The following is a 24,886-nucleotide window of genomic DNA, read 5'->3' on the forward strand; positions in this document are numbered from 1 at the left end:
GGATACAAAGGCTTAATGCAGCAGTTAAAAACTCAGTTTTCTGGCAGGCTCAATAGTTGAGTGGTACCTCTTCATCCCCTTTATTTTTATCTGCATAGTTTTAGCTCTGATGGAACAGTTTTGCAATGTTACTTTTTCAAAGCCAGCAAATAAAATACCTTGGCCAGGGACAGACTGTGGAAAATAGGAGCACAACATGGGCAGCCAAAATGTGCCTGCACAGAGACGCAAAACCTCCCTGGGGATAAAACATGAAATGTGAAAAGCCCGGGGAGAGACTAAATCAATTCAACACAAGAAATTAATTAATTAATTATCTATTGAGAGTTTTGCTTGCTGCAGTGTAGTTAGAGAATACAATCATACTTTGCATTACTTTTCTTTTAGAACTGAGTTATGTCACATTGAAATGGAAAATAAACATCAGGACTGAAGACAACCATGGATGTCACAGCAAGGGACCAGGAATGAGCCATTTCTGGGCACCTTCCCTATGTTCACTGGGAATTACTCTAATGAATGACAATTCTTTTCCTTTACCCAAGGGGCTCTCCTTTGTGAAAGAGATATGAGTCAATATTATGATCCTTGTTTTATAAATAGTCCAAATAGGCATAAAAGATGATTTGGTTTCTATTTCCAGCTCACCTGAAGTTTATAGAGACTATGAAGAGCTGTGAGTCATCTCCCTGCACCAATTTACCTTCCTCTAGGATCACTACACACTAAGCTCTTGGGTTTAAATTTTTATTTTAATTTGGCAACTAATTAAGAAAAATACCAATACAGTGCTTAAAAGCAACACACTGGGGATGGGGATGTTGGAGTCATACAGAAGTTAAAACCCTTTATAACTGTGCAAGTGAGTGGAGATGTCCAAGTGCTCCTCGAGGAAAGTTTGCATGTGCAAATCCTCATGTTTGAATTCAGACATTCATGGGAGTTTTCTAACCAACTGTAAGCGAACAGCAAAGACTGAGAATTTAATATAATAGAGATCAATACATAAGTTACAAAACAATAACAAAGGACATCCATCCAATAAATCTAATTAATGAACCAGCTTGAGGAAATGACTATCTGCCTGTAGATATTACACAAATAGGAAAATGGAATATTATGTAAAAATAAATCACTGTGGATTATGTGTTCAACTACAGTTTCAGGTTAAAAAAGCAAAATTAATATCACCAATCATTCCAATTCATATCTGAAAACAGATTTTAAAGAAAGCTTTGGCAGAGTGATGTATAAATTATATGTTCAAAATTATAAATTAGATTTCCCCAGACAATCATGGTGATTCCACAAATAGCTTCAGAAATAACTCTGGGTAAGTGATGAGCTTTCTGAAGACTTAGCAGACAATTTGAAAACAGGAATTTTTATAAACAACACAATTCATTATATGAGAATTGCTGCATGAGCTGCAATATAAATTCTGCTCTATCTTGAGCAGAATCCAAAACTAAAGTGGATACTAAAACCATTGTGGGAGATATAAATGATAGGCTTTGTGCTACAGCACCAAGATGTATTTTAAAACCTGAAATGAAAGCAGAGATTCAAGGGTTTGACCAAGTCAGATGCTTGAAACCTAGAGCATGAATGGCAGCATGCCAAGAAGTTACTAAATTAAAAATAGGCCTTACACAAATGCCAGTCAATTCTGTGTAACACTGGAGATATCAGAGGTTCCTCAGATACACCTAAACCAGCTTGATTTTGGTGAAAAACAGAATTAATCTAAGCATAAAAAAATACTAAAGTCCATTGGACAGAGTTGTCAGGAAGCAAAGAAAGTCCCTGAACACATGTTTTGGGAACGTTAATTCTTCCATAACACTGCTCCAGAAGATAAATCTATCTGCCAGGGGCTGACACAGGAGGGGGAAGCAGCCAATACATCCCAAATCAAAACCAAATATGCAAAGGCCTAATAAGCAGCCAGTTCAAGAAACACAATACCTCCATGCAGAGTTTTCAGGCATGACACAAATTCCCACAAGGAAAATGCAAAAAAGTGGAAGGTCCTGAGTACAAATAGCGGATTACAAGCAAATTTGGTGCCCATCTAAGATCTGGAACTGTATTTCAGTGATCAAGATGTGTAAAGCACCACCAAAGCTCACTGAGTTACCTCCCATATTTTTACATCCACAGAGCAAGGCTAGCTCTGCTCCTGAAAACAGAACAGTAAAATAATCACAACCTTCAATGTGGAAGGACATAGCAGAAAAACTGGAAAAGGTTTTAAAACTTTAAAAGCAGGAAAAAAATGTTAAAAATTTATTGACTGATTTCTTGCATAAAGAATCTGAAAGGGACAATGCTGAAAGTAAAATCTGTAAAATCTGAGAGCAAAATGAGAGGCAGACTGATGCCAAGAGGAGAGACCTGTTCATATGTGGGCAAGAGACCTCCTCCCATTTGTCACAGAGCAAAAATGTGATGCCAGCCCACCTCTCCTCTCCCTGTGTGTCTGGATGCATTAAACCACTTCCCAGACATGCACTCACACATCTATCTTTGTCTTCTCTCTTTGCAAACTAATTCCCTATGGAATATGAACAAGACTGCTCATGTACCATCATTTCCCAGGGAAAGAAAAAAAACAGCTTTTACAAGTGTCTGTTACTAATGCTACTTAAAGAAACATTCATTTCAATGTCACTAATTTCACTGAAGCACCATAACAACAAACTTCTGAAGACAGAACAATATAAAAAATGTAGACCCAGGTGACAGCTGAAGAATTAGGGTGATCTACAAGAACCAGCACAAACTCAGCAAAGAGGAAAGGAGGTGGATTGGTATCATGTTCCTGCAGGCTTGGGGTCACTAAGATGAATGTGCATGAGATTCTTTTGTCCATTTGTGCTATAATTTCACACACTAGGAACAAAATTGTGTTCTCTGATATGCTCACACAAGTCCCTCTGGAATCAGGGAGAATTACAGGCCTGCATGGAAGGGCAGAATTTGGCCCTGAGTCATTAGTTAGAACTCTCTGCTGAAACCCTGCAGAGAATAGGGGGTTTCAGAGGACGATGAGGATCAAACTGATGCAGCACACTCAGAGATTTACTCCTACAGGAGCCCATCAAATACTCAGGCATTCCAAAAACTCCCTTTGTAAAGATAAAAATCTTTACAAGAGTAACACACCATAGTTATATTGGCCACTTTCTGTTAAAACAAACTTAAGCAGCATTAAAAACAGTGGCAATGTAATTAAATGAAAGTTTAGAGGAAAAAAAATAGCCCAGAATTTTCAGACAGATGTAGAAGAGAATGCCAACTAACAACCATTTCTCATGGAAAAAGGAATTGAAAGAAAAATAACTTCAATACAGCTACTGTACATATGGTACACATGTTCATAGGAGCACTAAATCTGCTGGAGACCTGTTCTGTCCTCAGCTAAGGGAGGTGATTTCATCAAAATTTCTTGGTAGTTTGGAAGAGTTTTGGGAGGCATATGTATATATCTATATCTGTGAATTTAAACACAGATATGTGTGCATATATATATATATATATATATTTGTTTTAATTCCTTTCTATTCTAGAAGAACTTCCTACACCTGACTGAATGCCACTGCAGTTGATTATATTAAAATCTCATATCTATTATTGATTTGGAGCTTTAAGTGAGCAGTTGACACCAAAATGAATACAAACAGTATTCTGCCTCAAATGCTTTTAAATTTTAAACAGGAGTATTTAGCAATATTATTTGTATCTGGTTGTACTTCCAGAGAAATTATTCACTTCTCTGATAAGTACAGAGTGTTTTATCTCAGATATTTCCTGGGCACTTCCAGTACTCTGACTCAAAACCAAATCTGTGCTTCTCATCAAGTCAGTGATAATTTTTTTTCTTTTGTTTTGATCAAGGACTGACAAGACTCCAATTCAAACCAGCTGCAAAGAAACAGCTTTAAAAATACCCCATCCTCACTATTTAATTCTAACCTCTACTGTATCTGTTGCAGGATAGGCTGGCATTTGCTGTTAAAGCAGAAAATTACAAGAAGGGCCTAATTGACCCTCTTGTGTCTTAGAAAAATCCTGCATGTTGTCTCTAATTGACCCTCTAGATACCTTTATGGAACAATGAATGAATCCTCTGTAAATAATGGACGGTGATGATTAATAGCCAGGCTTTGGCTGGACCTCTGCCTCATGGAGTTGTGCTACCCAACATTTTTTTGTTTGGGTTTTTTCTTGCCATCACAGTTCTCTGTACTTTTATATAAAAAAACTGTCTCAAGTAACAAATACCCTGCTGTAAATAACATGAAAAGTTAAATAAAATTAAATGCTATCTCATGTAGTGGAATGAAAAATAGGATTATTGGCATTATTTCTATCACCACCTTTTCCCATGTTTCAGTAACATGTCCTGATAACATATGCTTGATTTAGAAAGCAGAAAAATTTAGCATAATTTATTTCTTTATTATACATTGTAGTCAATAACAACAATGTCATATTTTTTTCTCTTGACTCTTCATTGCAATAAAAATCTATGATACTAAGATACTTCTAGATTTGGCTTCATTATAATGCTGTCAGAAAACATTATGAAAAGATCTCCAAATGTCTCCTCTCTTATTTAATAACTCTAATGTTTAATGTTTCCAAGCTTGTCAAATTATAAACACAAATGTGTTAAGTTACACCATTACTCTGAAATGCCACAAAGAAATCTTGCTGTTTGAAAATAATATCTACAACTTAGCAAAACAACTGGCTCCATGCCAGTCCAAGAAATCACATGCAGCAGCACAACAACATTTGGTGATGCCATCGAAATTCACTTTCTAAAATTCAGCATCCCATAGTGAATGTGCCAAGGAAATAAAGGACAAATCAACATGTTCTTGCAAAATACTAAAAAAAAACAGGAAGGCCAAACAAACCAAATTTTCCAGATTTAAGAAATAAAACAAAGATGAGCACTCTTATTTAATTGTGAAAAGCATGAGCATGGAGGTTTAGTTAGATGGCCAGTCCTGACCTAGTTTAAGTTCAGCCTTTCAAAAAGAACCAACTCAGAAAGTTCCATAAGATCTCAAACAAAAAAGAAGCATCCCAAGGAAGAAATAGATCACAATTATCCAGTTTTCCACATCCTAAGTTCTCTTGGATACAAGCAGGGACTTGTTGGCCTATTTATGAACCTTCCATAACACTGAAGACAAATGTAGGACCTGAGGTTCATTGAGCAGCTTTGAACTGTTCTTAACAACACTCAGAGAACTTAAGTAAATACCACCATAATTTTATCATGGGAAAACTGACTTGACCAAGGTCACAGAGAATATCTGTGAATTTAGCCTTTAGCTAACCCCAGATATCTAAAATAGATGGGTTATTTTAAATCCAATAGCAACAGTTTTCACAGCAGATACCACAATCCATTGTGACTAAATTGAAACACGAGAAATGGTCTAAGGCTCAAATTAACACAATACATATTTAATCATGAAAACATCTTTGCTTGCTGAAATCTGCCCCTCTCTCTAGCGCAGTTTAGTTCCTTAGAGGCATTTATCCTGCTGTCCCAGAAGATGTGGCTCACTGCTGACTCACTGACAGCTGCCCCCAACAAAAATGTAAATTCTTTTAGAAAGATTGTATAGCTTGGACAAGCTTGATGATGACTGTACTGCAAATAAGCAATACTGTGGGGAGAGGCCAACTGGGAAAGAAGAATATTCTTCAAGTTTATTTATTTAAAATAGGTGCAGCATCCTTGTGAGAATAATCTAAAGAAGCAGTTGAAGTGAAACTATTATTGGTGTCACAATAGGCAGCAACATGATACTGAGTGTAACACATTTTTCAGTGATTTAGGTAGATAGACAGACAACTTTCTGAATTTCACAGTGTCACAGAACAGCTGAGATTGGGAGACACCTCTGGAGATCATTCAGTCCACAGAGCTCAGAGCAGGAGCACTGGAGCAGGCTGCTCAGGACCATGTCCAGTTTGGTTCTGAGTAACTCCAAGGACAGAGAACCCACAACCTGCCCAGACAAACTGCTGAAATGCTTTATCACCCTCAAAATAAAGAGTTGGTTTCAATGCTGAAATGAAATTTTGTGATTCATTTCTTCTTCTCCTGTCCTTATACAAAAGTGAGAAGATCCCTTCAGTCTTCTTTGCTAACACTGTTGCATATTTTACTGTTTAAATTCATCCAAAAGAGACCTAAGCACAAGTAAAAGATATAGCTATATCTCTATATAGCTATATAGATAGATATAGCTATACCTATATATATGGCCTCACATCATTATCTACACACAATTGCCCAATTAGCAGTCACCAATTCAAAATAAAAGCAGACTTCCCATGCATCTTTGACATGAACTTGCTTCAGAGCCTGAAACCTGCATTCCAAAACCCCCAGTGCTCAGTGTTACTGGGCTAGGGCAAACAGGAGAATGGGACTGAGTGTGCTCAGTCTGTAAATACAAACAAAAGGGTGTAATTTCATGTGCAGACATTGCCAACTGCACTCATTACCCACCAGCAGGTGAACTGTGTCACTGTGCTGTCTGCACTAGGTGCCTGGAATTCAAGGCTCACCAGCTGCTTTTTTGTTTACTATTAAAGGTTTAAAATCCAAGCAGAGAAGTCCTTTTCCTTGTTGGAATAAGTGAATATTTGAAGTGAATTCCTGCAATAATAGACTTCATCAAAATCTAAGTATAATTATAGAAATGCTTTCACAACTACTTTGAAAGTTCTTATTATGATTGAGTGGAAGATATATTTGCTGCACAGAAACCTCTGTGACTGGGTAAATTCATATAAATCACAACACAATTTACAGTAGGAAGTTGTTTGTCTAAATAGTAGAAAACAGTAACCTTTGTACAACTGGGGTTAAACTAATTCTGCCTTAATGAAAAGCAAAATTTACATACAGCTTTGTTACCACAATAAATAGGGGTCTCTGTGTCTTTCATAATCATTCCCATTGTGCCTCCATGGCCTCATCTGCTTTCACTAAAACCCTGGTTAAAAGCACATTTTTCCTTTAATATCAGAGAGCACACAGCAATTCAGCCATTAGGTCTGTTTCAGTGCATAAAGATCACGACTATAACAGATGCTTATATTTCAAATAATTTTTTTGTTCCCAACAGCATACACTGAGCCCAAACTTTAGCCACTTGATTCAGTCAGAAACCTGACTGCTAAAACTCCACATACTGTTTCAGTTACAAGCCTGAGCACAGAAAAGAAAACTGATTATTTCTCTTCTTTAAAAAATACATTTTTAGCTCCAACCATTCTCTCAGAAAAATAACATGGCACACACACAAGTGTTTCCACAGTCAGTCACCCAGAACAGTCCTAAACAGGCTTCCAGGACCAAAGACTCAACAGGAAAATTTTTATCCGTCCCTTAAATTAAAATTTGTTACTTATGGCGATGATTGTGACACAGTCTGGAGTTCAGGGTGTCTGGCACTTGCCATTTCAGGCCACACTACAGTTGCTCATAACTTCAGCAAGCTCTAATTGTTCTCACTGAGGTTTCCTATTACACGTCCATGTGGGGCACAGCTTACGTGGGAAAGTTCAGCAAACGTGCTTTCAGAATTTCCAAAAAGCCAACGAGGGAAAAATACATTACATTCAGAAGTTTCAAAAAATTCTTTCAAGCGTTTTCTGGGAAACCTCCAAATCCCCAAGGCAGAGAAGGACCTCATAAGTCACCAGTTCCAGCCCAGCATTGCAGGCACAGAGCACATTGATTCTTTTAAGATGCAGTTTGCTGAAGTGACTGAATAGACAGGGTGGGAAAGGCAGGAGCTCACTCCCACTACTCTAATATTAAATTCAGGAAATCACAACTGTGGCCAAAAAAAAAGAAAAAAAAAAAAAAAAGAAAAGGAAAAAGAAAAAGTAGACTAAAAGAAAATCAGAAGAAAAAGTTTTATGGGAAAGAAGAGTGAAACAAAATGTGTCAAAGATTGAAACTGAAAGAGGTAAACTTAGGATGGGAACAGAAAGGAGTTGAGAGAAGACAGGACAAAATAGAGTCAGAGTGAGTCCAGGAAAAAGAAATCAGATTTAAAACATTGAAAAGGATACACAATTCAGTTTCCACACATTTCACAAATACATTAAAGATCAATTTAAATATGTTACTAATGACATATTTGGCTTGCTGAGAAAGAAAGCAACCTCTTCATATAGTTAGAAGTGATTAGTTTAGTTCAAAGGATATCAGTACTTCAAAGAAAAGAATCCAACCACAGCTGATAACTCCAAGGCTTTCAATCCTTCTCTCCAACTTCCTACATCCACTGAATATTAAAATAATAAAAGAAAAAAATAAAACTCTTAAATTTTAGAAAATACCAAATTTCGATTTTTTGTGAAATTTTAATTCAGTCCCTTGGTGTATGCAGATCAGTAGAAAATTCTTAATTACAAGGGAATACTTGACCACATCATTTTGTCTCATGTTTTTCTGTATTAGCCCAGGTGTTTTTAGCTAATTATTCTACTAAACATATGTCATCATTTAATATCTGTGTCCATGCCTATGATTCCAGTGGAAACACTAAGAGGATCATATTTAATGATTATACTAAGATTTCTATCACTTTCTTTTCAGCATGCCACATATTACACAAATCCATACATTCTGTAGCAGAAACAGGTTTAATAGCAAGGCCTCTTCAGTCAAACATCTTGGACCATCCCAGATCTCTGCTGCTGCCAAGTGACTGATTTAATAGATGGACAAAAGCAGGCACACAAAAGTACAGGTACTATGATTAATGGATGGTCCAAATTTCCCTGAACTGAATAGCATGACTTAACATGAAATTCTGAAGAGATTAAAGGCAGAAATTACATTATCATGGATAATACAAAAAAGTGATATTCTGTTTAAAAGCTTTTGAGTGCGAGTTGAACAAATAAATGAACACAGCTTCCAAAGATTCAATCAGGTTGAATGCTACCCAGAATTTATTTTGAAATAAGGCTTTATGTGAAGTACAAGTCTATTTGTGACTGGCACTAAAGCTGTTAGCATGTAGATTTTAATTCTTTCTTCAGTTATATAGAGCTTACACTGTGTGCATTGTCCTTCTAACAATGGACACTCCTCCAAAGCACATCTCAGTGCTGCAGGTATACAAGACACAGACCAAGATACATACATAGACACCTAAATCATTATTCTGTCCTTTATAATAATTTGAAAAAGTGTCTCCTTGTTACAGTGGCGCAGTAATGTGGCTGTTGTATCTTATTTCTCAGCACTGAATTCATAAACAGGAGTTTGGAGGGCATTTAGTGTTTCAATCATTTCAATCATATCAGTTGAAAATTTGTATTGAAATTATTCAGGCAGTATGTAAAGCCCTTCTATAAAAGATAGCTGTACATTAAGTTACAATTAAATGATGGTTTTAATGAAATTACAGTGTGTGACAGGTTAACGGACTGACGCTGAGAGGCAAATGTCGAAAAGCAGCCAGGACGTTTATTTTCAAACTGACAAATCTTAACTCAACCATAACATATAGTTCCATTAACATTATAGTTATTACACAAAATAATTTGGTTGAAAAAAAATATGTAATAGACCGAGCTGCCAGATCATCAGAGAAACCCTAAGCTCACCTGTCCCATGAAAGACAAACCAAACAGCTTTTGTTTTAAACTTGGAGAAAGAACTACAGACCTAGAACCGACCACTCAAAGCCCTGCTTTCTCCTCAACAATGTCTTTAATCTTTACTTTTATTTGCTCTTCTCAGTACTAAGGTCAAGACAGCAGCCTCAGCTCTGCTAAAACACATCAGAAACTGTTAATGGGGTCCTGAGTCCCAACCTCTGCTTATTTTTTCCAACTTCTATGTCACAAAGTGGCCCAGAACTGTTACCACTCAAGTGAGTGATTTCTCTCTTGGAGCAGCATCTCTGGATGGCATTAAAGACATCATTCTACAGCTCCCAGTCAGTTCATATTTTACACTGTCAAGATAGGATCTTGCTGCTATATACAATTTCACATACAAGGAGTGAGATGCTAAAAAGAGCAAAACCCTTCCTTCTGAACAAGTCCTTCTGCCCAAACTGTTTAAGCACAGACTAAATATCAGCAAGCTACAAAGTGTGACTGAATGGCTGGCAGGAAATGCAGAGGTGAAACTGAGGATCTTTCTCTGGAAACCAGTAATGGCACAGGACTAAACTGATGTCTGATTTTTGCCATGGCCAGAAAAACAAAGAAATGACAGAGAAGAAGTGAGGAGAATTCTCCTGTAGGAGTTTTTCAGTAGCTGGAAACACTTCAAGAAGGGAAATGCTGAAAGTGTGCTTAAATATATTATTCACCATCAACAAGGAAACAGCTCATGGAGCCAGGCCTGGGACGGAGACCTTCCCTGCTCATTCTGGGCTGGAATTCACTGAGTGGCCACTGCCCAGCAGATGGAATAGATGGAATTCTGCTGCTGTGCCAGGAGTTCTGGAGTCAGCTCAGCCCCACCAGGCAGGCTCAGGCTGCTGGGGAGGCAGGAATGGGCACTGAGGCTTCACCCTTTCACCCCTTCAGGTCAGAATGACATTGCAGTGCTGGGGAGCCTGCGCTGTGCTTCAAAAATTTATGGTTGTTGAGGCCCAAAGAGGCCATTTGTGAACATCTCATCTGACCTGCTGCTTAACTCAGATCACAGAATTTCAGACAGTTACTCCTATGCACACGTCTTTTCCCCCCTCTCTACCCAAATCTCTTTTTCCTGTTTTGTTTGTTTTTTAAACACAATAAAGCTTCAAGTATCCCATTTACCAGATCACCATTTAAAAAAAAAATACTTTTCTTTCTAAAATCAAAACAAAATCTTGAAAGGAAGCAGCCCATGCTTTTACCCTGTTGCCCATCTTGTTAGCAAATCACTGTCATACACTGGGTAAAAGTAATAGAGATTATATGATCCAAAGCACACTTTTGGTGTCTCAGTGTGTGTAAGGCATTAAACACTAAAATACAATTTATTTCACAGATTACCTTGAAGTAATTTTCAGCCTAGTGCCACCTGAGCTCTAGGAGCTTCCTCCACCTGTAACAGCCACAGACACTCAGTACAGTCACCCAGAGGGGCATTTTCTGGGTTACTAATTGTCCAAACATTGCTCCAAGGAATATTTTCCTTTGTTCACTGAGCTGTTGATAAAGCCTGCGAATATTTCTACTGGATATGTAGATGAACCTACTCATACAGCCAGAAAAATATGAGATATTTGATCAAAAAACAAAACACAAAACCACAGAAGCTGCATCAGATTCTTGTTTTGGAGGAAAGAACTCCATGTATGCAATGATTTTTTTCTTTCTTTTTTTTTTTTTTCCATTGAAACCAAGTATGTCACCAGCTGTCCTTAGCGAAGAAGAAAATGAAGCAGTGCCAAGTGGTCAGGGAAAGAGCCAAGAAATCACATCCCCCAAGGCAAGGCTCTGGTGCTGCACAGTCCAGGAATTGGGCCTTATTCAGCCTATGCTGCCTCACATTCTGAGCTAAGGCATGTGAATCTTAGATGTGCTGAATTGTCCTTGGAAGATTAAAGAAACACAGAGGAACATTAAGCTTTTAAGGAACCTCAGTTAAATTTCTATAAAATACATGGAATTAGTCATCATCACAGTTCCCATAGTAGGAACCTATGGGGCCATGGGGGGGCACTACCAAAGGGTGTTGCAGTAGAATACATGACAAAAGTCACATTTATACTGGCTACTCATAGACTTTTCCTTTTTCTAATGCTGACCCTTCTATGAGGGAGTCTGAAGAGAAGTTCCACCTAATTGCCACATCAGTAATTACCACTCCTCAGGTGCTGAATTTCCTTCCTTTCTCACAAGACATTAGCAAGTTGTATCACAATTCAACAAGCAGTCACAAACGGAACCACAAAATAGCAATGAGCAGCTCTGTGCAGCTCTTTGCTACAAGGCAGGACGTGCATGGCAGAGCTGATGAATTCCTGACCAAAGGAGAGACATTTCCTTCTTGTTCTTTCCAGCTTCTCCTCACTCTGCCTTTGCTCTAAACCCAGCATATCTGCTGAGGGAGTTACTTCATCATTTACAAGTTAAGGCAGGGCTCTTATTAGCTCCACTGTGCTTCATCCCAGCCATGTGCTGTTTCATAAGACCAAGCAGAATGTGGCTTGGAAGAACAAAGTGAAACCACAAATATAATGGAACATAATTCCGAAATGTACGAAGCATAATGATCCGTATAATGCTAAAATGTTGGTAATGTCTCTTGATATTATTTCATCACATGTTAGCTGCTATTTCCTGAAAACCCTTTGAAGGATTAAATAAAAACATATGCTATGAACACCCACTGTGTGCTGTAACAAATCAAAACTAACTTCTTAGGTTTGATGAAAGTTTCCACAGTGCTCAGTACTGTAAATTAATGTCACAGCGGTAAAACTGCTTTGGAAACAGTGAATGCCACTTAGTTTCATATTAGTAATATGAGAAGTCTCTGCAGTATTTGGAACTGAAACACAAGTGTCTTCTACACCAAAATTTTGAGAAATACAGTCATAAAATGCTATCAACAGCTGGGTTGATGGAAAAGTGCAGTAAGACAATTAACAAGTCTGTATTTCCAAAATAAACATATTATCTGTCTCTGGTATAAACAGGCAAAACCAGAGATGGGCAGGACTTGTAAGGATTTAACCAGTCAGGGCTCTGCTATTAAAATAAACAGTATCTTCTCTGAAAATGACTAGTTCTGGAAGCAGTGTTCAATTAAAGTACTATTTTTTAAAAGTACTTTTTAATACATATTTTCCACTATTTGGTGTGGCTTTACTATCAATACTTAATTTGTTTATGAGATTACTAAATGCTTGGCCTTCTACATGGATAGGAGTTCCACAAGCAGATAGATCTTGTTCAGCATTTTTTTCTTCCTTTTAACAGTTTTAAATCCACATTTTCCAACTTCTTTTAGGGATAGAAATATAGATGAAACATTTCCAATTACAGTCTTTCCAACACTGTTTTGAAAATCAGTCTGATGCCCCCAACTATCAGCTGCTCCAAGATATGCAATGCTACTTGTTTTCAGACTTTCTTTGTAAATAACTTCTCCCTTTCCCTAGGCAGGCTCCTGGTTCAGTATATTCACTTTTCCTCTGCACTGTAAACCTATTCTTATTAAGCGCCAGCAGAAATTTATGATCATTTAAAAATGAAGTATCTAACATATCAGCAGGTAATATCTTTCTCTGCCTTAACAGAGCATCAAGCAGGCAGGAGACAAAGTGCCAGAGTCTCTGCTCACACCCATCCTCTCCTGGCTAGAACAAAGGCTGAAATGACAAACACAGGACACTTTCTTATCCTCACCTGGTCAGTTCTGTCCCTCAGTCCTCCTTTTACAGCTGATTTCCTAATGCAATCCTATCTCTTTCCATGGTTTTTAATAATTATGCACAGGTACAGCTGCATAAATAGGTTAGGAAAATTATAACTATAATAACCTTAATTATCTGCAGCTTTAAAAAATATATTTAAAAGGTTTTGGGCTGGTTTGGGCAGCACTGAAGCAATCAATCAATAAATGAAAAGAGTAAACCAGAAGAAAATAAGCAGAATAATGGCCAAATAGCATCAAATTTTTCCCCAAAGAGAAAAATAGAGAGAGGATTAGATAAACCTAAGAGTTTCTAAAAGCCTCAATCTTGATGTATGATACTAGCTGACATGAACTACATTTGAATGAACAAATAAAAACCTGAAATGCCCAGGGTAGAATGGGGGGGCTTATGACATTGAGATGAAGAATTACATCTTGCCATTCTCAGTGTCAGAGTTCAAGTCATTGATGGAGTTTAGGGATGGAGGGATCATAAAAGAGGTCAAGGAACAACTCAAGATTTTTCATTTTCTATGACCAGTCTGACATTTCTGAGCCTTTTGGAGAGAGAAGGCTAAAAAGGTTTATTTGTTAAAGAAATAAATGTGTGCTGCTTAAATACAGTCGTTGGTATTTAAGTAACATTTAAGTTGTTTTGACTTAACTTATGCCTCAAGTATTCTGCCTTCTGCACATTATCAACTGGTCTTACCAATTCAATTTGTGGTAGGCACCATCTTCCTATTTAGAAGATTTGGGCACCACTATCTGAATACAGAGCAGCAAGATCATTCTCAGGATATCAAAAATTATTTTTGATTGCTTGAATTTATCATACAGTTTATATCAAAGAATATTTCATTTTCCTGCAAAAAACTTCTTTGAAGTAATTAAATAAAAGAATATTACCTACAATATTACCACTAGACAACAGAAAGATCCAAAGCACTGTTAAAAATATGTAGACTTTTGTTGCCTTAATTTCATTTTTAATATGAGCTGTTAATTGGTCAATAAAAAGTACATAAATTGTTAGGAGTACCTTCTAATAAAGAAACCAAAAACTAAAATATGACTAACACACCAAAACAATTTTCTGCAAGTGGTAAGTCATTTTTTCCTATTTCCCTTCCCAACAAAACAAGAAAAATACACATTATTGTGCATTCCATCCACTGCCACACTGCTTATCTGATGATGCACTGCTTTGGGTCATTTTCAGAGGTTGCTATTTAGATAGAAAGGAAGAAATAGCAATATGGGAAAAACATGACAAAACAACTTTTCAAGTGTACCTCTTAGGTACGATTCACTTCAAAATGAGCAGAAATAAATAATTCCAGCAATACAGAATCTTATGGCATTAAGGTTTTTTCCATCCTTGCAGATTGGAGAGGAACAAATAAAGAAACCTCTCTAAATGAGGGCTTTAAAAATCTGAGGCTACTATAAAGAAACAAGATTAACTTAATCCTCTAACAATCCAATTTATGACTAGTAAAGGGTTATGAAAAATTCCATCTAGATGTCAAATATAAGGAAACACAAAGTCTTTGGAGACACATAATGATAAACTGCAGATTGAGCAATAAGCTCAGTGAACAGAATGAACAGTTCAAGAGTTCAGAACATGTTCATTTGAAAGGTGTTCAGTTAAAGAGAAGGGCATGGCATAGACAAAGGCACAGAAAGGTCATCATTACAGTCATTTCATCTTCATTACAATGGTGCAGTCACAGCATTGGTGCACACCCTTCAGCTCACACTTGCATGTCAATGCACTGCTTTGGAGATGAAACAAAAATATTTTTAACAGGTTTGTGAATCCTGGGAGCTATAGGCAGGTGTATATGAACTTGTGCTTTATTAATTCAGATTTGAAATGTAAATAGACATGAAATATCTGTATTTTCAATCCATTAAAAATGACAGTCTATCAAGAGTGGTCACATTCTTCTTCAAACAAGCATAAAGCACATCCTGAATTAGTGCTGCTCCCTGTCAGACTGCAGCCCAGAACTCACTGCTTCCAGCCAGTTATCTCAAATGCAGTCGTGTACAAAGAGCAGAAATAAACAGATGTTTAAAGGTTTCAATAACATAATGAACTCTGGCTTTTGAAATAAAGAGTATCTGCTCCTGCCAAAACTTCAGGGGGAAAAAATGGCTGGGTACATTCAATAAACCAAAATACCATCTTGGCTAGAATGTGGAACAGGTAGCTGCTCTCAAAAATAGACAAGTAATAACCAATGCAGGGAGACAAAATCCTGATTATAAACCCTCAGACCTCATTCAGCACTAAGCACTGTGTCTGAATAAAATCACTTTAGCTACAAGCAATGGATTTCAGGTCTTCATGGGAGGTGCCCAACTCAAGCTTGTCTCTGTCAGGTGATTCAGCTGCAGCACAGGGACAAAGACATTAAAACTTTTTCTGCTTTAGTATTTACACAGTACTTTTCATTAATAATTTACAGGGACTGGAAGCCCTGGCTCTATCTTGTCTCTGATTCCTAATTCTCTAGAATAAAAATGAGATTTCTTTTTTTACACAAGATCATTAGGATGAATATAAACTGGAATGTTTTAGATCTTGTGTTTACCTACATAAACTAAGCAATCTAAAAGCTTCTTGTAGTGATATACATATATGTTTATATATACACACACACTGGAAAACACATTGAAAAAATAAATTGCTGTACCTCAGATAGACACTCAATTTTAGACAGCAGCATTGGGGCAGGAGAGTCATTAAAATTTGGCTCACAGCAACCCAAAATGTACTTTGCAGCTTTCAAGAGCAGTTACTGAACATTCCACAATTAAGCATAATTCCCACAGACTCTCATATCAATTATAGATGACCTGCTCTTTTCAAAATCTAAGCCAAATTTGGTATAAAAAAATCTTCTGTGTAGAAAGTAGTGATTCTGCCAGATTGTTATCCAAACTAAACAAATCAAACACCAAACACCTCTAGGATGCCTTTTGGATGTTTATGTAAATGCTAAGGTTGTACACTTCCAATAGAAGCTAGGAAAATTATATTTTATATATAACTCATTTGATGTTATTTACAACAGGCTTGGTAAAAAAGCTAATACATACTTGATTGTAACATTCTACAGGAATAGAAGATTTAAAAGCTGTTAAAGGGAAGGAGGAAGTGTCTGCAAGTCACTCCATCAATATCCCATGGAGCCCTGACAGTCATTGGATAGTCTGGTGTGTGGCACCACAGGGTAGTGTAGTTACAACTCAAAAACCACACCAATTAACTACAACTAATCAATTCTTTCTCATAACAATTGGAAGCATAATTCTTCTCCCATCTATTGTTCTTGTTAATTCTCCTTCCAGGAACTGTCACAGACAAAATAGGTAAGGTGTAGTAAAGTGGAAAAAAAAAAAAGATGCTATTTGAAAGCAGCACAAACATCAAACTCATGAGTTATCTTGATTAATTTTCTTCATCATATGTAATTCATGGCTGTGAGACATCACATTATTTTCAAATATATAAATAAACCCAAACCTAACTTTAGCCTTATCTAGATTATGGCACACTGGGGAGAAAACAGAGGAGGTCATGAAATCTGAGACTGCTGTTTCTTCTCATAATGTAATTACACTTTTGGCTAATGAAATTACTGCAGTCTCAGGGTAAGGGCTTGAAAGTCAGAGCTCTCACATGCCTGTGAGAGAGGGGGTAAAGGAGCATTGTTTACCATTTATATCTGAGGGATGCACACAAATCCCCAAGATCCAAGCACAACTTTGTTTCTGAACTCTGAGCAAGACTAAATTTGTGATCAAAGCCCTTTTCTAATTACTACAATAAAAGGAAAATTAGCTTAAGGGAGAGGGAAGTCTGGAAGAGAGAGAAAGAGCATCTCATTCTGCGCTGCTGGTACCCTCCAAAGAGCTGCAAATGAGCAGAGCTCAGCTCCGTGCAGAGCAGCAGTAACAGAATGAAGCAGGCAGAGCCTGGCTGGGCACTGGAGGCTCTGTGTGCACACCCAGGGTTTTCACAGCCCTGCTCCAGCCCCTGCTCTCACTCTCATCCAGGCACAGATCCCCAGGCTGTGAGGGACGCACAGCTCAGGGAATCAGTGGGGAAAATGAACGAGTCATTCTATTCTGGTTAGAATTACAAACTCCTGTTCTTGAGCTGTGCTGACACCCCCACCCAGCAGTGGGTAATGCTTTCCACCATGCCAAGAGTGCCAGAGAATTGGGTTTTCCTTTCAGACAAATCAAGAGTGGCAAAGTGAAGACTCTGACCTACAACTGCTGGGCACTCAGGTGCACCTGTATAATACAAAGTGTGATTTACCCAGGGGAAATGAATGGAAAACCAGGATTTCTCACTTGGATAACCCTGTCAGCCTCTCGTTTTCTATTAACTATTAGAGGAAGGGAAAATATATTATCTACTTGCTGTTAGTGGCCACTGAAATAACAGCTCCTAGCCCTTGGTAGCCCACAGCATCCCGCTGGCCAATTAAATAAATAATTAAATTAATAATTAAATGAACCTGCTGAGTGCACCTCAAATGGGTAGTAGTGATGGATATGGCATAAATTAATTATTTCCATCTTTGGCTAAATATTGGGGGGGGAATTGCATATATATTCAACCGTAATTTTTTTAAAATTTAAATTAAGGACAATAAAGAGAGCAACTTGACTTTCTAAAGTCAGTAAAATACTCTGTTGGTATCCCCATCCCCCCTCCAAATCTGCCTTCAGGAGAGAGGCTGAAGCACACCTGACACTTGAGTCACATGGTGATTAACACAGCATTACTCTGTGTGCACAAAACATCCCACCAGAACACATGGAAGAAAATGAAAAACCCTTTCCTGCTTCTGCCCAAGTTCTCCAAAGCCTTCAGTGAGTGCTAAATCAAATGAGTTTACAGAAATGAGACCAACTTACACTCAAGGAGGCCATTATCACCCATCACATTAAACAAACCCATTTCATTTTCAAATCTAGTAGCAAAATTAGTTCTTGCCTATTAAACAATTCTGAAGAAATTAATGGCAGAAGGTTTTGCTTTGACTGTCATAAAGATCACCAAAAACACTCGTGTTTAAAATGCTAATTACAGGGGCTCAATGCCAAAAAAATAATTCTGGTAAATTAAATCCCATGATTAATTCATAACGTCCATTTTAGCATTAATCCTAGCATTAAGATACAGAGTAGTCCCCATACACACACACATCTCTCTCACTTTGGGGAATAAAGTAATAGTAATTCCTAGGTTTTTTTAATAACTCTTCATACTTTACGTACATTATTTAATTATTATAACAAGATAGTTAATCCATTACTTCATATTTCTTGTTTGCAATCTCGGTGAAGGGCTGCAGATTTTAAAGACTCAAAATAAGTAACTTCTCATGCATGGTTGAGGCAGAAGTGGTTCCTGAAACCACAAGGACTAATGGATTTACTACTGAATATCATACTTGTCTACTGTTTTGAGGATTACACAAATTGTCACCAGTTTATAAATTAACCTTGAAAAGTAATACCTGATTATAAACATCTAAAGGACTGCACCAATATTATACAAAGACAGGAGCATCACATACCTGGAAATTTCCCACAGTTTCAAAAGAAAATAATTACTGGATCAGAAATCATAAATCAGCACAGCATCATCATGACTGTACTGCCAGCTTTTGCTACAATATCCTTTCCAATAAGAGCATAAAATATTCCTGTTAGGAGAAGAAACAGTGAATCTTAGATGCCTGAGACATCTTTTTCTTGTGTCTTCACTTATCTTGGTATAAAATGATTCATCCCAGGTGTTTCTTTGTAAGTATATCAATCAATAGAATTTCTGTGAGCCAATAATGCAACAGGGCTTTCTAAATTTAGCTTTTCCATTCATGAAAAATTGACCCAGGAAACCAGGAACACACAGTAAAATGAAATGAAATAAAACATTAAATGAAGACTTTTCCATCAGAGCAAGCAAAAGAGACAGGTGAGCCAAGAAATCTGCCACATGTGTTATGTGTTAAAAGACAACTGCTCACACCAACAGCTTCCTTCAGCTGATACACACAACCCTAGAGTAGTTAACAAGCATTTAACATGCCAGCCCTAAATATTTGTTGATAGTGCATTGCTCAGTGTTTCCCACCAGCAGCTGAAAAAGTCTTTGAACAACTTCTCTATTTAACAACTATCAGTTCCCACTGTCTATTGCATGTGGTTTGCATTGACTCTCTTTAAAATTTATCTAAAGCCAATGGATCAATCTATTCTGTGAAAATATACTCTGAACACCAATTTGAATAAGAGACCCTTTTACCATGTTCCTGACAACGTTTTGCTAACAATGACATTGTAACTATTCATTTTCTGCTGATATTTTTACTGACTCTTCACTGCAGACAGCACCTTCTGGGTTTTTCTTTTTTTTCCATTTAGTATCTTATGTCATATCTAAAGCTGTTCTTTTACAGCCTCCACATACAGCTTTTTCAAAGTAGCAGGGACATCTCATCTGCTCAATTACTTATTAGTGTTGCTAAAGAATACCATTTCCTCTCGTGGCTGATAAAATATTAATCAAAAACAGGAACAGAGTGATTTCCCAGTGTGGATGTCTTCTAATGGTAATACATGGAGTCTAAGAGAGATCTGGAGGTCATGTAATAGCTCTTGAAGGCAGGGAGGGGCTCAAAGATAGTAATGACTTTGTATACTGAATAATGAGATTGTATTCAAAGTGCAGCTTAATTATTGCTGTTCTGTAGGAAAATATCACAAGTGTGATTAGAAGGATGAATGTGAAGATTTATTGGGGATAACAGCACATGTCTGAAAAAGAAATCTTTTGTAAGCATTTTTGATCCTTGCTATTGCTCGGTATCCAACATAGAGCCATGGAGAGGAGGACTTTCCAAATTATTGCTGTGTTTCATGTGTCAGTTAATCACAGCAATACAACAGTAAATAGTTTTCTGTTCATTCTGTCAGTTATTAAACATCCATCTCACCCCGTCTTCAGGTATTTTTGTTCCTATTTTTCTCATAGGATTTGCAAGAGGAGGGAGGGACTAGAATGAAGAACTGAGGTAATTGAATGATACATGGAAAAGATGTAACAGCCTGAAAAATAACCTAAGTATCCTCAGATATGGTAAATCACCATATTTCCTTCTAAAGTTTTGATGTAAATACTCTTGACTGACATGGGAAAAAAATACTATCCTAAAAACTTCTAAACAAATACTGAAAAATCATGGTCTTGGGTGGTAGTGGAAGTGTTCCAACCTGGATCAACCAGTAAATTAATTATAACTATAACATAACTATAAACTTTATACAGCTATAAAGTCACTAATAATAGGAGCCAGCTTCCAGAAACTGGGCTATCAACCAAATACTGTTCTATGGTGTGTGATGGCAGGAAAAGTTACTCAGCCCTCAAAATGTCCATTTCCATCCCTCTAAGGGCACTAATCCAGTCTGGTGACAAGCAGATGTTCCAGCCCACTGTTTCCACATCAGTTTTGATGAAGAAATAGGAGAATGACATAAAAAAATAAGGCTATTTTACCTCTAATAAACAAACATCATATTAATATCATCCCTATTTCTCACAATGCAGTGAATTCTAAAAGTGCTGTAACACTGGGCAAGATGAAACACGGCTTGAATCCAAGCTCATGGATTCATGAGTCACCTCTTGGCACTCGTGCTTTGTAATTCTTTGAATGCAAGAAAGCAAGAACAGTCCTGTCAGCTGTCTAGAAAAAAACCCAAAACAACTATTTTTCATCACATGTATAGACTGGTTCACCTGACAAAACTTTGTGCCCTGGAAAGAAAATTACAAACACTATCTAAATGATTAACCCAGAGGACAAACATTTAGAACAAGCAGGTAGGAAAGATGGCCAAAAAAGATAATCTGTTAAAACTTCATATTTAATAGCAACATTAAGCACACAAGAGTTTTCAACTATGAATGTAAAAGAGTCTGTAAAATATAAAAGTTGCCATGCTTTCCAGTCACAGTTAGCTAAAAATGAGAGGCTAAAATCACTCAAAGACATCAGAAGCAGAACAAAGGTCACCTCATATAACTCACATTTACATTTCTTGTATTTTGCACAGCACACAAGACAATTCACAATTGAGGGAAAAGGCTAAAAACACACATGCAGGGAAACTACAGTGGCAGAAGTAACAGCAAAGTTAATTCAAAATATGCAAAAGTCTCCTTTCACTTACATTTATGGTATTATATGTGGGAAACTATTTTTGAGTGGGAACTGTTTACCATTCATTTAAATTAATTTTCCTCCAAGTGAATTAAGAGAATAATTTTCTTCATTAAAAATGCAGTGTTGCCTCTGTGTGATTTCTGCACTGATAATAAATTGGGACCCAGATCAGTTCCAAACATGACATTTCTGCCAAGGCTCCTGAGAAACAGCACTTCCCATCAGCCAGGCTGGATCCTGCTCATCCTCCTGGAGCAATAGTCCTTAATGAGGAGGGGAGTGTGGGTGGTGAGCTGGTTTTGATAAGTAGTAATAGGATGAGCAAAAAGTAATATACCAACAGTTGATATATTACTTGACATGTCAATTGTTGGAGAGTTGCTGTATTGAATTTGTACCTACAGCAAACACAATACACAAGATTCTAATATACTGCAGTGTTTGCTACATATTTTCCAAGTGATTGTATTGACTTTGTAAACAAAGATTATATGAAAAAATAAAGACTCCTGTACCATATAATATTTACCAAGTGAACAAATCTATCATAGCTGGAAATAAAAACACAATTTCACCTGTGTCAGGAAAGGAGGAAATAAATTGACCATTTGAAATGAGATCAGATACTTCAGTTTGGATCTCGGGCACCTAAAAGAGTCTCCTTCCACTGCAGAAGGTGAGAATTATTTTAAAGATTGCAGGGAGGAGAAGGGCAAGATGAATAGAGTATCAAATGGTCAGAGTGAACAGTTCTGGTATTCCAAAAATCAAAATGAAGCAAAACAACAAATTTACACTCCCCAGGCCTAATTTTTATCAAAATGGCAGTAGTTAATTTCCAACAGGAGTAGAACCAAAAGACCTCCAGCTAAGCCCAAAATCACTTTTTTTTTTTTTTAATTTTGCAAAAGGTTGCATCCTTTAGACATAGAGAAATACTAAGGTGCTCCCAAGGTTTAAGTTATATTAAACAACATTTTACACCCCTTCAGTTTTTGTGGTGCACAACTGGCACAATACTGAGCTGAAAATTCAATTGGAGACAAACCTGCACTAAATCCTTGCACAGGGAGCAGATCCACAGCAGCCACTCTCACTCTGACATCTCTTCCTTTCTTCTTTCATAGAATAACAGAATGGCTTGGTTGGAAAGGACCTCAAAGATCATTAAATTCCAGTTCCCCTGCTGTGGGCAGGGATGTCACCCACCAGATCAGCTTCCATCCCATTTGCCCTTTCCCACCAGTTCTCCCCCTCTCATCTTCCTTTTCTTATCACTTCACCCATTTAAGGGCTGTCAGGTCTATTTTTGATGAATAAAAACTAAGTTACTACTGGGGTTTAACAACATACACCAAAAAAAATATTTCTGGAATTATATTTACAAAAATACATGCTCCTGAAAGACAGAACATATTTCAAATAAATAATATTTTTCTTTATTTCATGAACTCACAGCAATGTTGACATACTTTAAAATAATCACTTCTCCTCGTGAGATTGTTTAAATACCTAATAAAGCCAAAAGTTACTGCTAAGAGCAGATATGTAAAAATAAAGGCCTATATTGGACATACTATAAGAGCTTAACTTGACAGCAGAAAAGGTATTTTATATTTCCACCACATAGTTTCATTTATAAATGAAACTATTTGAGGAAAACAAAAAGAGATTTTTCTTTAAATAAAAACTTATTTACTTTACATGGGATTTCCCTCCCCCAACACCATCACTGACACAAATTTTGACTATTACTTTATCAGACTCCTTTTTCTTTGTGCAGCTCAGCTCACTCTTAGGAATATCTGCAGAATTCAGAAGTTTTGAGGCTATATATTTAGGTTTGAAGCTAATAGTGTAAGTCAGCTCTTTAGTGTGCCAAAATATTTGTAAGCAATGTATTTTCCTAAGTACAATAGAGTGCTGCCACCCTAAACATTCCCCACTCAGTAAAATGTGAATAAAAAGGAACATGTTAGCAGTAAGCAAACTGTCATAAGCAGAGCACTGTATTTAATATTCAGATCAAGGCATCTCTGTCTCATCCCAGCAAACCCTTTTGACAAAAGCCATCCAATGTCTGCCAGCAGTATTGAGTCCAGCTGAGGACAAATTTCAAGATGAACCTGAAATCAATTTGCCATCAAATTTTCATGCTTCTCCCAGACTATCTGTGGCATTTTAATTACAAGCACCCTAGGCGGGGGGTACTACAGATATTGACACTTAGCTCCTACAATAAACTTTATTGGCAACCTCTGTCTGAATGTAGTACTCAACTAGAATAACAAGAAATATATGAGGATATCTAAGCAATAAGGTGGCATAATCACTTTGGAGTGGTTTTGTTCCCAACAGTGGACATCTCTACTAAAGAAACTTTTCTGGATTAAAATAAACATCTATTTGGTGAAAAATTTGCTTTTGTTGGGAATTTGTACAAAATCTCCCAAGGCCTTCAAGAAAATAAGCATTATCAAATTCCTTCCTTTTCCCATTTAATTTGGTGGTGTTCTTATCTAACCTTTATACATTCCTGAAGTCGTCCTCACTTGAAATTGGGTTCAAATTAGATCAGTGACAAGCTACAGAATCAGGGAATGTCTTTACATCACATTCCATTCCCAGCCTCAAGATTCCACTGCACAATTCACAGGGGGTAAATATCTTGGCAATTAGGGCTCTAAACTGGGGATGAGCCAGTGAATTTCAAGTTCTGCAATGTCCAGTTTGGAGCTGCTCAGCACAGGTATTCAGAAGCAGTACACAGACATGCAGTGCCTTATTGAGCACCATGAGGGCAAGCCTGCTTGCAAGACAATTTTCCTCACTATGAAGTCCTTAAGAGAATGAAAGATTTATAAAAGAGACATTTAGAGATGCTGCCATGCCAGTACAAAGGAGGTTTGCTATGCATGGGTAGGGGAGTTGGAGAGAGAAGACAACAAGGTCACTGCAAACTGAATATAAACCTGAAACTCAGAAAAGCAGCCTAGAAGTTGCAGCAAGAGCCTAAAGAGAACAAACACACAAAAGAAAGAAAATAAAACATTTTAAATGTTACCTCTCCACCACATGGCAGGAGGGTTGGAACTAGATGACTTTTAAGGTCCTTACCAACCCAACATGATTCTGTTACACCCTAATACAAGCAGAGAGGAAGTGTGTGGTGAATGTAAAAGACACT

General features: G+C 37.2%; 1 protein-coding gene across 5 annotated transcripts in view; it reads right to left on the reverse strand.

Annotated features, from left to right (window-relative positions):
* WWOX (WW domain containing oxidoreductase) overlaps positions 1-24,886 on the reverse strand; it is a 476,614-nt gene that overhangs the window by 304,482 nt on the left and 147,246 nt on the right. Inside the window, exon 9 of one of the 5 annotated variants that reach the window (XM_064722810.1) lies at positions 892-955. The exons of the other annotated variants lie outside the window; for them this stretch is intronic. Within the exon in view, the coding sequence (XP_064578880.1) occupies positions 935-955 (21 nt within the window). The 3' untranslated portion in view covers positions 892-934. Of the gene's footprint in view, positions 1-891; positions 956-24,886 lie in introns of those variants that run through there. 5 annotated transcript variants of the gene reach the window in all.

Source organism: Zonotrichia leucophrys, chromosome 11 (assembly GCF_028769735.1).
Source record: "Zonotrichia leucophrys gambelii isolate GWCS_2022_RI chromosome 11, RI_Zleu_2.0, whole genome shotgun sequence".
Lineage (NCBI taxonomy): Eukaryota > Metazoa > Chordata > Aves > Passeriformes > Passerellidae > Zonotrichia > Zonotrichia leucophrys.